At 37.9% G+C, this 13736-nt stretch overlaps 1 protein-coding gene across 6 annotated transcripts in view; it reads left to right on the top strand.

Annotated features, from left to right (window-relative positions):
* CTNNA3 (catenin alpha 3) overlaps positions 1 to 13736 on the top strand; it is a 1860557-nt gene that overhangs the window by 1769332 nt on the left and 77489 nt on the right. For all 6 annotated transcript variants that reach the window (XM_004021400.6, XM_060406827.1, XM_060406829.1 and 3 more), the window contains one exon: positions 12893 to 13027. In XM_004021400.6, coding sequence (XP_004021449.1) covers positions 12893 to 13027 — 135 coding nt within the window. The remainder of the gene's footprint in view (positions 1 to 12892; positions 13028 to 13736) is intronic.

Below are 13736 nucleotides of genomic sequence, written 5' to 3'. Positions count from 1 at the left end.
CATTAGGAGTCCAAAGTATTGGAACTTCAGCTTCAGCACCAGTCCTTCCAATTAATATTCAGGGTTGATTTCCTTTAGGATTGACTGGAGTGATCTCCTTGCTAACCAAGGGACTCTCAGGAATCTTCTCCAACACCACAGTATGAAAGCATCAGTTCTTCAGTTCTCCTTTATTGTCCAACTCTCACATCCATTCATGACTACTGGAAAAACCATAGCTCTGACTAGATGGACCTTTGTTGGCAAGTAATGTCTCTGCTTTTCAATATGCTGTCTAGGTTTGCCATAGCTTTTCTTCCAAGGAGTAAGTGTCTTTTGATTTCATGGCTGCAGTCACCATCTGCAGTGATTTTGGAGCCCAAGAAAATAAAGTCTGACACTGCTTCCATTGTTTCCCCATCTATTTCCCATGAAGTGATGGGACAGGATGCCATGATCTTCGTTTTCTGAATGTTGAGCTTTAAGCCAACTTTTTCACTCTCCTCTTTCACCTTCATCAAGAGGCTCTTCAGTTCTTTTTTGCTTTCTGCCATAGGGGAATTATCATCTGCATATCTGATGTTATTGATATTTCTCCCAGCAATCTTGATTCCAGCTTGTGCTTTTTCCAGTCTGGCATTTTGTATGATGTACTGTGCTTGTAAGTTAAGCAAGCATGTGACAATATACAGCCTCGACATACTCCTTTCCCAATTGTGAACCAATTCATTGTTCCATGTCCAGTTCTAACTGTTGCTTCTTGACCTGCACACGGATTTCTCAGGAGACAGGTCAGGTGGTCTGGTATTCCCATTTATTTAAGAATTTTGTTGTGATCCACATAGTCAAAGGATTTAGCATAGTCAATGAAGCAGAAGTGGATGTTTTTCTGGAATTCCCTTGCTTTATCTGTGATCCAGTAAATGTTGGCAATTTGATCTTTGATTCCTCTATCTTTTCTGAATCCATCATGTACGTCTGAAAGTTCTCCATTCATGGACTGCTGAAGCCTAGCTTGATTTTGAGCATGTTGAGGAGGATTTTGAGCATTAGCTTTCTTGTGTGTGAAATGAGCACAGTTGTACTGTAGTTTGAACATTCTTTGGCTTTGACCTTCTTTGGGATTAGAATGATAATTGACTTTTCCAGTCATGACCACTACCAAGGTTTCCAAATTTTCAGACATGCTGAGTGCAGTGCTTTAACAGTGTCATCTTTTAGGATTTTAAATAGCTCGGCTGGATTGCCATTACCTCCACTAGCTTTGTTCATAGTAATGCTTCCTTAGGTCCACTAAACTTCACACTGCAGGATGCCTGGCTCTAGGTGAGTGATCACACCATCATGATTATCTGGGTCATTAAGACCTTTTTTGTATAGTTCTTCTGTGTATTCTTGCCACCTCTTCTTAATCTCTTCTGCTTCTGTTAATTCTTTGCTATTTCTGACCTTTCTCGTACCCATCTTTGCATGAAATGTTCCCTTGGTATCTCTAATGTCCTTGAAGAGATCACTAGTCTTTCCCATTCTATTGTTTTCCTCTATTTCTTTGCATTGTTTACTTAAGAAGGCTTGTTTTCTCTCCTTGCAATTCTTTGAAACTCTGCATTCAGATGAGTATATTTTTCCCTTTCTCCTTTGCCTTTCACTTCTCTTATTTTCTCAGCTATTTGTAAAGCCTCCTCAGAAAACCACTTTGCCTTCTTTCATTTCTTTTACTTGGGGATGGTTTTGGCCACTCCTGTATAGTATTACAAACCTCCATCCATAGTTTTCAGGTACTCTACCACATCGAATCGTTTGAATCTGTTTGTATACCTCCACTGTATAATCATAAGGTATTCGATCTAAGTCATAATCTGAATGGCTTAGTAGTTTTCGCTACTTTCTTCAGTTTAAGCCTGAATTTTGCAATAAGAAGCTCATGATCTGAGCCATAGTCAGCTCATATCTATTTTGCTGACTGTATAGAGTTTCTCCATCTTTGGCAGCAAATATTTTAATCAGTCTATTTCAATATTGGCCATCTGGTGATGTCCGTGTGTAGAGCATCTCTTATGTTATTGGAGGAGGTAGTTTGCTGTGACCAGAGTGTTTTCTTGACAAAACTGTTAGCCTTTGCCCTTTCATTTTGTACTCCAAGTCCAAACTTGCCTGTTCTTCCAGGTATCCCTTGACTTCCTATTTTTTGCATTCCAAGGACATCTTTTTTGGTATTAGTTCTAGAAGGTCTTATATAACTTCATAACATTATTTGACTTCAGCTTCTTAGGCACTAGAGGTTGAGGATTACTCTGATGTTGAATGGTTTGCCCTGGAATTGAATCGAGATCATTCTGTCATTTTTGAGATTGCACCTAAGAATTGCATTTCAGACTCTTTTTTGACTATGAGGGATACTCCATTTCTTCTGAGGGATTCTTGCCCACAGTAGTAGATATAATGAATGATATAATGATAGTCTGAGTTAAATTCATCCAATCCTGTCCTCTCTCATTCACTGATTCCTAAACTGTTGATGTTCACTGTTGTCATCTTCTTAACCATGCCTAATTTACCATGATTCATGGACCTAACATTCCAAGTTCCTATGCAATATTCTTCTTTACTGCATCAGACTCTACTTTCACCACCAGACACGTCCACAACTGAGCATAGTTTCTACTTTGGGCCAGCCACTTCATTCTCTCTGGAGCTATTTCTCAAGTCTTCCCCAGTAACGTAATGGACACCTTCCATCCTGCAGGGCTCATCTTCCAGTGTCATACCTTTCTGCTTTTTCATACTGTTCATTGGGTTTTCAAGACAAGAATTACTGAAGTGGTTTTCCATTCCCATCTCTAGTGGACCACATTTTGTCAGAATTCTCCACCATAACCTGTCCATCTTGGATGACCCTGCACGGCAAGGCTCATAGCTGCATTGAGTTACACAAGGCTATGATCCAAGTGATCATTTTGGTTAGCTTTCTGTAATTGTGATTTTTGTTCTGGAGGTGGTGGGATTGTAGTTCTCGTTTCCTCTGTCTACCCTCAAATGGATGAGGATAAGAGGCTTATTTAAGCTTCTTGATGGGAGGGACTGGCTTGCTCTGGTGGGTAGGGCCATGCTAAATACATCTTTAATCCATTTATCTGCTGATGGGTGGGTCAGTGTTTCCTCCCTGTTAGTTGTTTGATCGGAGGTGACCCAGTCCTGAAGTCTACAGGCTCTCTGGTAAGACTATTGGCAACCTCCAAGAGGACTTACTGGCAACCTCCAAGAGGACAGGGAGGCCTGGCATGCTGCAATTCATGGGGTCACAAAGAGTTGGACATGACTGAGTGACTGAACTGAACTGAACTGAAGAAGACTTATTCCAACAGGCTCCTCCCAGGACTGCTGCTGCCATTGCCCCTGTCCCCATGACAGGCAACTGCCAACCCACACCTCCACAGAAGACAGGAGACCCTCAGACACTCACAGGCAGGTCTGACTCAGTCTCCTTTGATGTCACTGTTTCTTTAGCCTGGTTTCAGGTGCACATAAGGTTTTTTTTGTGCCCTACAACAGTCTCTGTTTCCCCCCCTTTCTGTGGAAGTTCTGTAATCAAATCCTGCTTGCCCTCAAAGTCAGATTCCCTGGTGATTTATAGTCCCTTTGCCGGATCCCCAGGTTGAGAAGTCTGATATGGGGCCTAGTACATTCACAACAGTGTGAGAACTTCCCTGGTATTATTGTTATCCAGTTTGTCATTCGCCCACCCCACAATACCCCCATTCTAGTTATTGTGTATTACCATACGCAACATACTACTTTGGTATTGCCATTAGGTAACTAGGAAGAGATGAATGAAAAATCTGTTTTAGCATATAGAAGCTTCATATAGACTTACTTGTCCCAATCACCCAACTTTTCTTGGGTTTTATCAGTTCAGTTCAGTCATTCAGTCATGTCCAACTCTTTGTGATCCCATGGACTACAGCATGTCAGGCCTCCCTAATTGTGTTGAGATGCTATGTTAGATTGCATATGCCATCTAAGACGATGTTGTTTAAGTCTTACAGAACTTAAAATCCTATCTCCATTAGCCAGATTATTTCTGAGGGTCAGAATGATGTTCAGTTCAGTTAAATTCATTTGTTCAGTCATGTCTGACTCTTTGCGACCCCATGAATTGCAGCACGCTAGGCCTCCCTATCACCAACTCCCTGAGTTCAGTCAAACTCACGTCCATCAAGTAAGTGATGCCATCCAGCCATCTCATCCTCTGTCATTCCCTTCTCCTCCTGCCCCCAATCCCTCCCAGCATCAGAGTCTTTTCCAATGAGTTAACTCTTTGCATGAGGTGGCCAAAGTACTGGAGTTTCAGCTTTAGCATCACTCCTTCCAAGGAACACCCAAGACTGATCTTTAGAATGGACTGATTGAATCTCCTTACAGTCCAAGGGACTCTCAAGAGTCTTCTCCAACACCACAGTTCAAAAGCATCAATTCTTCGGTGCTCAGCCTTCTTCACAGTCCAATTCTCACATCCATACATGACCACTGGAAAAACCATAGCCTTGACTAGACGGACCCTTGTTGGCAAAGTAATGTCTCTGCTTTTCAATATGCTATCTAGGTTGGTCATCACTTTCCTTCCAAGAAGTAAGCGTCTTTTAATTTCATGGCTGCAGTCACAATCTGCAGTGATTTTGGAGCCCCCCAAAATAAAGTCTGACACTGTTTCCACTATTTCCCCATCTATTTCCCATGAAGTGATGGGACCAGATGCCATGATCCTCGTTTTCTGAATGTTGAGCTTTAAGTTACTTATCACAATTATTAAATATTTTCCTCATGAATAAAGAGGATGGCAAATTGAAGAAGTAGCCTTCTTAGAAATATAGGATTCCAAACTATTGGTACATATCTTTTTCTATTCTTTGACTCTTCACTGTAATTCATCATGTTAGCAGATATTCTAAATTAGATGAACTGGGTAATGCCTCACATGGTAGGAAGAATACATTGAAAGATCTCAGTTACAAAAGCAACCTATCACAGACAGGAAAGTGATGAATAGGAAACACAATAAAAATGAACATCTGCTAAATTGTCTTGCACAGGAAGAGGGCAAAATTGGACTTTGTAGCTCCTGAATATTGTGTCTGAAACCTAATACTCCTTCAATGTAAAATTTCCAATGCAAAGATATACAGATTATTGACTGGGTACTCCCACCTAATCATAACTAGACACAATTAAAATGAATTTTCAGTGTTAAATATATTTAAAACCAACGCTAACTTAAGAAAGCGACATTTTAAAAAAAATGAAAAATTGCAAGGCAAATTATACCTGATACACTTACTAACTATGAACAAAACAGTCTGCAAGTATAATTTATGTTAATATTTTGACAAAGTACTGTTGGTGACTAGCCTCATTTGAATTGTTTCCTACTGATATTCTGAGAGTTAAAATATGTAATAAAACTACACTAAAAAGAAGCTTCTGAAACATTCATTATGTCATTCTAACATGTCTGTTAACGATAAAACTCCCAGGTGCATCTTGTGGCAGTATTTGTATTTTGACACTGTTATTTGCCTGAAATTTATTTTGAGAAGAAAAGTTAATGCCTCAATTTGTTCTCCAGGTTAATGAACCTCTACTTTATAAAAATGAATGCATAGCAAGTTCTCAGGATTAAACAGGAATAGACAAATACTGAAATATTTTATCTGTTTGCATCCTTAAAGTAATAGTCTCCTGTTAGAAGGCGTGCTGCTTTACTATTTTTTAGATCTTTGTAATTTTTTCATTAAAGTGAATGAAGTCGCTCAGTCATGTCCGACTCTTTGTGACCCCAAGGATTGTAGCCAATGGAATTTTCCATGCAAGAGTACTGGAGTGGGTTGCCAATTCCTTCTCCAGGGGATCATCCTGACCCAGGGATCAAACCTGGGTCTTCTGCATTGAAGGCAGAGGCTTTCTCATTAAAACAAATTCTTAAATGCTTTGAAGGTGATTATATATCAAGTTTTACTTCATGTATGCAAAACTATAGCCCTAACTACCAAAAGTAAGGTATTTTCAGGGTCTAGGAGGAGGGAGCTATTGGGTGTAAGAGGAGAATAAGAAAAAGAGGAATGTTTCTTCTTACAAAGGGCTGGCTGAGTTAACCAAAATTTTCCCCCAAGTCAAAATTTGTCTGCATTACCTTTCCACCATTCTTTCCACCATTCTTTTATTCCTTTTTTTTCTTCTTTTTCTTTTTTTTAATATAAATTTATTTATTTTAATTGGAGGCTAATTACTTTACAATATCCTATTGGTTTCTCCATACATCAACATGAATCCCCCACGGGTCCACCATTCTTTCCACATACATATTCTTTATAAAGGATAAAACACTCTTCTAAGTTTATTTCTATCCAAGTAGCACTTGAGTTCAAGTTTCAGTCTTCAGGGAGAGACATGATGTTTTGGGGTTGTAATCTAATACATAGGGAAGTCAGTCCTGAGAATTTCTCATGGAAGTCAGCAGAATGCTAAAAGTAGGTTATGCCAAAACTTTATACCTATTAATACTAAAGGAAAGGAGCTTTGATGAAGATGGGAAACATCTTTGTTTTTCATTGTTATTAGTATTCAAAATATATATTGTTGATAGCATTTTCTCAATGATTGTATGCTCAAACCTAGTTGAAACTAAAAATGGATTTAAAGCAGCCTTAACCTAAAGACCATTTAAGTCTAAATAAGTTCAGTTCAGTTGAGGTGCTCAGTCGTGTCCGGCATTTTGCGACCCCATGAACCACAGCACGCCAGGCCTCCCTGTCCATCACCAACTCCCGGAGTCCACCCAAACCCATGTCCATTGAGTCAGTGATACCATCCAGCCATCTCATCCTCTGTCGTCCCTTTCTCCTCCTGCCCTCAATCTTCCCCAGCATCAGGGTCTTTTCAAATGAGTCAGCTCTTCGAATCAGGTGGCCAAAGTATTGGAGTTTCAGCTTCAACATCAGTCCTTCCAATGAATACCCAGGACTGATCTCCTTTAGGATGGACTGATTGGATCTCCCTGCAGTGCAAGGGACTCTCAAGTGTCTTCTCCAACACCACAGTTCAAAAGCATCAATTCTTCAGCTATCAGCTTTCTTTGTAGTCCAACTCTCAAACATCCATACATGACTATTGGAAAAGGGTATATGACAAAATCTAAGTAGCATATATAAGTTCTGGTAAAACATTTATGCATGGAAAAATGCCAAACTATAATTTCCCAAATAAAACTCTCACAAGTCAGCACCCCCAATCTAGACCATATAATGTTGTCCTCCAGCGCATCTTAAAAGTGTTCCACTGTTTTTTGTTTTGCTTTGTTTCGTTTGTTTGTTGTTTGTTTTACCATACCCTTCATTTTTGTGTTTTAGAAACCTTAGTTTACTAAACAGCAGCAATAATAGGTGTAACGAAGAAGAGAAATGTTCCAAGTATAGTGAGATTTCTGGATGTAGAATCATCTCAAATTAATGACTGATCAAATTCAATAGATGAGTGAGACAGAGGAAGCACCCTTTATTTAGATAGTTAATAGAATAGGAAAAATGGTAGGCAACATGGAGTATGAGATAGTTGAGGACTATATGTGTTGAGAGTGAAATGTTGATAAGACCATGAAATGGGCTGGGTAAATGCAATATGTACATGGATTTTCCAAAGACATAGCTGGATGATAGAGATTTAGTCATGTTTATTTTATAAGTGATAGGGGAAGCCAGAGTGGCATATTCTATTATCCAAGTAGAGGCTGAGAGTGAAAAGATGCCTAAGAATGGAAACTCAGGACACCAATAGGGGTGGCATTGAAAATTAAAAAAAACAAACAAACAAATAAACAACAACAAAAAAATGTTCATGAAGAGAGAAAGATGGAATTACAGGGCTGAGGGAGGGATTTTGTTTTGAGGGACTTCCTGTTGACAGATTCAAGGATAGAAGACATTAAAACTACAGAAAAAGATGGGATTACTGATGATCTGTGACTCTGAGGAAGTGAAATGAGACAGCCTCTGGGCTGGAGTATAGGTGGAGAAATGAGCCCTGTGGAAAGAAAGGTCATGGACACAAAGTGCTTTCTGCTATCACTAATTGCTTAAAATAACTATTCTAGAAATTCACAGTGACAACTGATACTTTCCCTTAACAAACTTTGCCAGCTAGCAGAATTTAAACTATTGTCTGTAATTTCAAAAATCATTTTAAATATGTCTTAAATAAAGTTTATACTCTATTATGGGCAAAAAAAAAAAAAAGCTAAACTTATAGAATAAAGGTCTTTAAAAGTATTCATTTTGCTAATTCATCCTTAAAATTCAAACTGAAAGGTAATAAATATTCTTCACTTTTCTTCTTGTTACTAAATGATATATTCTGCCTTCGTACAAAACATCTTAACTAGAAGAATGAAAGCCAGTTTAATGTGACAAAACCACTTAAGTTGACATATCATCTTCTTGTCTGTAGTGAGTGTCCTGGTGGTCATAAAACTTAATTTAAACAAAAAATCCATGCATTGAAACACAAACCAGATGTCCTAGTTAACATCTCCTATCTTAATAAACTGGGAAATAATAACCAAAGTGTATGATGACATTCTACCACTCAGTTTGCCTGAAAATCTCTAGCAGTATTCCAAGTATTTTTATGAAAAAAAAAAAAAAATTTTTTAAACTAAAGGATAAGAATGTTCTGCACATCTAAGTCCCAGACTTTTGCAACTAGTTTTATGCAAATATATAAAATCTGGGGAAAACGTAATTTGATTTTAATAATGGAGGTTGGGCAAATAGTAAAACAACAGGTTCTTAAAGTAGAGATGATGCATTCTCCTGATTCTGCTTCTAGGCTGTTGAAACTGACTCAGTAAGACTTTGCAAATGTCAATAGGAAAGAAGACTTTTAACAAATTTTATAGTATGGAATTTACATTTTTTTAAATACTTTAATTATAAAACTGACTACCCTCTTTAGGTGTAACCAAGTTTCTCATCAATTCTGGGAATGAAGGGTAAATCAGAGTCAAGTAACTTTTAAAGTTTTAATTTCCAAAAGTTCAAATTTTCTACTCATTTGCATCATTATTTCCTAAACAGAATTATTCTGCTAACATGGTATGAAAGTCTCTCCAGAGAGACTGTAGATTTTCCTTAAGCTTGGGTGATTGCAACATTGTTTATCAGTTAAGAATCTAACTATTAATTTGCAAGTTTAGTTTTATCAGAAGTTATATGAGTGAGTGAATGAGTCGCTCAGTCGTGTCCAACTCTTTGTGACCCCATGGACTGTAGCCTGGCCAGCGTCCTCTGTCCATGGAATTCTCCAGTCAAGAATACTGGAATGGGTTGTCATTTCCTTCTCCAGGGCAGAAGTTATACAGTGTTTGTCTTAAGGAATAAATTCACAGTAATCCTATTTATAATATACAGGTACAGTGTCAGTTTTAGAAACCAATTTACAAACCAGAGTGACAATTTACTATTTACTATATAAGATAAAACTAGCAGGAAGACTGATATTGTTTGGAGACCTGCCTGTTACTCTAGGTATTTTTTGATTTCCTACTTTGAATTCTACTGCCATATAATGAAAAGCATCCTTTTGGGTGTTAGTTCTAGAAGGTCTTGTAGGTCTTCATAGAACCATTCAACTTCAGCTTCTTCAACATTATTGTTGGGGCATAGACTTGGATTACTTTGATACTAAATGGTTTACCTTAGAAACAAACAGAGATCATTCTCTCGTTTTTGAGATTGCATCCAAGTACTGCATTTCAAACTCATGTTGACTATGATGGCTACTCCATTTCTTCTAAAGGATTCTTGCCTATAGTCATAGATATAATGGTCATCCGAGTTAAATTCACCCATTCCAGTCCTTTTTAGTTTGCTGATTCCTAGAATGTCCACGTTCACTCTTGGCATCTCCTATTTGACCACTTCCAGTTTGCCTTGATTCATGGACCTAACATTCCAGATTCCTATGCTGTATTGTTCTTTATAGCATTGGACTTTACTTCCATCACTGGTCACATCCACAGCTGGGTATTGTTTTTGCTTTGACTCCATCTCTTAATTCTTTCTGTAGTTATTTCTCCACTCTTTTCCAGTAGCATATTTGGCACCTGGGAAATTCATCTTTCAGTGTCCTATCTTTTTGCCTTTTCATACTGTTCATGGGTTTCTCAAGGCACGAATACTGAAATGGTTTGCCATTCCCTTCTCCAGTGGAATGTATTTTGTCAGAATTCTCCACCATGACCTGTCTGTCTTGGGTGGCCCTACATGGCATGGCTCATAGTTTCACTGAGTTAGACAAGGTGTGGTCCATGTGATCAGATTGGTTGGTTTTCTGTGATTGTTGTTTTCAGTCTATCTGCCCTCTGATGGAGAAGGATAGGAGGCTTACTGAAGCTTCCTGATGGAGAGTCTGACTAAGGGTGAAAGTGGGTCTTGTACTGATGGGCAGGGCCATGCTCAGTAAATCTTTAATCCAATTTTCTGTTGAAGGGCGGGGCTGTGTTCCCTCTATGTTATTTGACCTGAGGCCAAACTACAGTGGGGGTAATGAAGAGAATGGTGACCCCCTTCAAAAGGTCCCATGCATGCACTGCTACACTCATCGTGTATGTGGTCCTGCATCTGGCCATTGCTGACCCCACCTCTGCCGGAGATTCCTGGACACTCACGGGCAAGTCTGGGTCAGCCTCTTGTGGGGTCACTGCTCCTTTCTCCTGGGTCCTGGTGCACACAAGGTTCTGTTTGTTTACTTCCGCCTTTTTTGAGTGTGAAGTTGCTTCAGTCTTGCTCCTGACTCTTTGCTACCCTATGCATTATAGTCTGCCAGGCTCCTCTGTCAATGGGATTCTCCAGGAAAGGATACTGGAGTGGATAGCCATTTCCTTCTCCAGAGGATCTTCCTGATACAGGGATTGAACCCCTGTCTCTTGTGGCTCCTGCATTGCAGGCAGATTCTTTACTGCCGAGCCACCAGGGAAGCCCTTAGAAGTTGAGAAACACCCTTAATTCAAGTTTTCTCTGTCATCTTATCTGATTGTCTCTCTGACTGGGTACCATGTACACATAAATTCACTCATCTGTCCATTCCTATCTAAATATTGATAGTATTTCTACAGTAGAATTTATAACTTTGCTATCTTTGTTGAATAACTTTACTTAAAGGTCACGTTCTCATCTTGTCAACATATTTTGGAGCTATGTAGACTAGTCTATTTAGCAAATATAAAAGAGAACAAAATTCTCAGAAATGTTTCAGCAACACTCTAGCTTATGAATTACTATGCAAAAGCAGAAATGCTGTCTTGTCTTTCGTTTTGCTTTTCAGTTTTTATTTTTGGTTAGTAGATTAAAAATGATTTCAGTAATAACATTTTATTGTTCTAGAAGTAATATGTTCTAAGGGCTTCCCTGGTGGCTCAGTCAGTGAAGAATCTGCGTGCAGTTCAGGAGACCTGAGTTTGATCCCTAGGTTGGAAAAATCCCCTGGAGAAAGGAATGGCAACCCACTCCAGTATTCTTTTCTGGAGGATTCCATGGACAGAGGAGGCTACAGTCTATGGGGTCACAAAGAGTTTCACATGACTGAATGACTAGCATCAATATATTTTAAGACTATAAGTATTAAGATATGTAAAATATGAAAAAAGTGAAAAATACTGATACCACTTTTATTTAACATTTTCACGTTCACATATTTATTTTCCACTGTGTTTTAAACACAAACATAAAAATATTTTTAAACAGTTTGATTGATATGGCATGTGAAATTTTAAATATTGAGCTTTTTCTCTTTCCAAAACATTTTCCTTTGAAAATATTTTTTTGAGACTATATAATGTCACATTATATAGCTATGTATCCTAATTTAATCTTTTCACTATTATAGGGCATTTATTTCCAAATTTTGCTACTGTAAGTAATGCTATAGTGAATATCTTTGCATATAAATTACTGTTTGTATTTCCATATCCTTATGAATATGTATTATATTTAAAGTAAATTAAGTTATTGGGGATTTTTAAAAATCTAATTGTATAAGAGAAAGAACACAAAGATTAAACACTGACCACAGATATTTATTGTGTTGTGATTAAGCTCTACTCCAGGAAATTCCTTACAGAAGATAACAATGTAGGAGACTGTTTTTGGTAAAGTAATACATCTCTAAAACATGTATGCTGCCTGATTCTTGTTTCCAAGTAGATCCATAGCTGTTAGCTACTATAGAAATTATTTCTTTGGTCTAAAATCATTAGAACATTAACTTCTGAAAGTAGTAGGACATATGTCCTGTTACAGATGTTTTTAATGCCCATATAAATATTAATTACACAGGACAGACAATGCAGAGCTATGAGTCCCAAGGAGTATTCTGATAGCAACTTTAGAAGAAAGGAATCATTGCATTTTAAATACTTCTTTAGATTTACCTAAAAATGAACTTTAAAAGCTTCTAATGTTACAATAAATTAAAGGCAATTATTTTTATGTACCTTTTCATGTCTGGAAATTTATGTACTATTTCTTCTATCCATGCTGAAGTAGAGGATGGTATGGCAACCCACTCCAGCATTTTTGCATGGAGAATTCCATGGGCAGAGGAGCCTGGCAGGCTATAGTCCATGGGGTCACAAAGAGTCAGACATGAGTGAAGTGACTTACAATGCTGAAGTAATTAAGGTTGAAACATGAATGTACTCTGCTAATGGGGAAAGCATATCAAAATCTACATGGGTTTGGTCTAAGTAATGGGACTCAATGAAAATAAAGTTGGTGCCTTAAAGGTACTTGTAGTCTCAGTGTTTACTCACTTTGATCTAATTCTTTGTTTTGATATTTTCACTTAATCTCTCATACGTATTTAGTGCCCGGATCCATCGTGCAAACAGGACTTGTTGGCCTACCTGGAACAGATTAAGTTCTACTCTCACCAGCTGAAGATCTGTAGTCAAGTTAAAGCTGAGATTCAGAACCTGGGGGGAGAGCTTATCATGTCAGCGGTGAGTACTGCGCCACACTTACACATCACATGTGGAAGATGCTTGAAACAGCAGCTACAACCCACCTTGCCCCACCAATTCTTATAGGGTCATGTAGGTTAGAAGAAATTCAACTGGAGTATATAAAATTTCATGAAACTGGAATAGCAAGAAATCATGTCAGATTTCTTAAAGAAATGTTAAATCAGTACAGCTTCTCTTTATTTACTTCAAAGATTTTAGAATGAATCAGGTTCTGGAAGCCACTTGTGTAAGGATTGAACATTAATTTAGAGCATGGTATCCAGATATCAGAAAGTGTACAGATGCAACTCTGAATTGAATCCTTTAATTTTTATAAAAAAATAAGTCCCCGTGGAATTGCAGATCCATGAGATAATTGCTTTCTCACTGTTAAGTAATATTCATTTTCCCATCAGTCATTTTTATATCATAGAAATTCAGGTCTTGAAACTGTTATCTCCATATGTAATTGTGACACTGGACTATGGTAGAACATAAATAGAGAAACTTTCATAGATTATTTGGTGAACCTGAGTTTCAAACTGCTCTAAAGACCATGGTCGAAATAATGTCTACCTTTTCTACTCATCTTTTAATAATGGTAGATCATTTTTTTAGAGTGAGCATGGTAATAAAATAACATTTGAATCTATATTTGATTCAGTTATCAGTGACTTTGAGGACATGGACCAAGATTATAAATTTA

The sequence above is a fragment of the Ovis aries genome, chromosome 25 (assembly GCF_016772045.2).
Source record: "Ovis aries strain OAR_USU_Benz2616 breed Rambouillet chromosome 25, ARS-UI_Ramb_v3.0, whole genome shotgun sequence".
Lineage (NCBI taxonomy): Eukaryota > Metazoa > Chordata > Mammalia > Artiodactyla > Bovidae > Ovis > Ovis aries.
The sequence above is the reverse complement of the archived record's forward strand: the minus strand, read 5'-3'. Positions and strand labels throughout refer to the sequence as shown.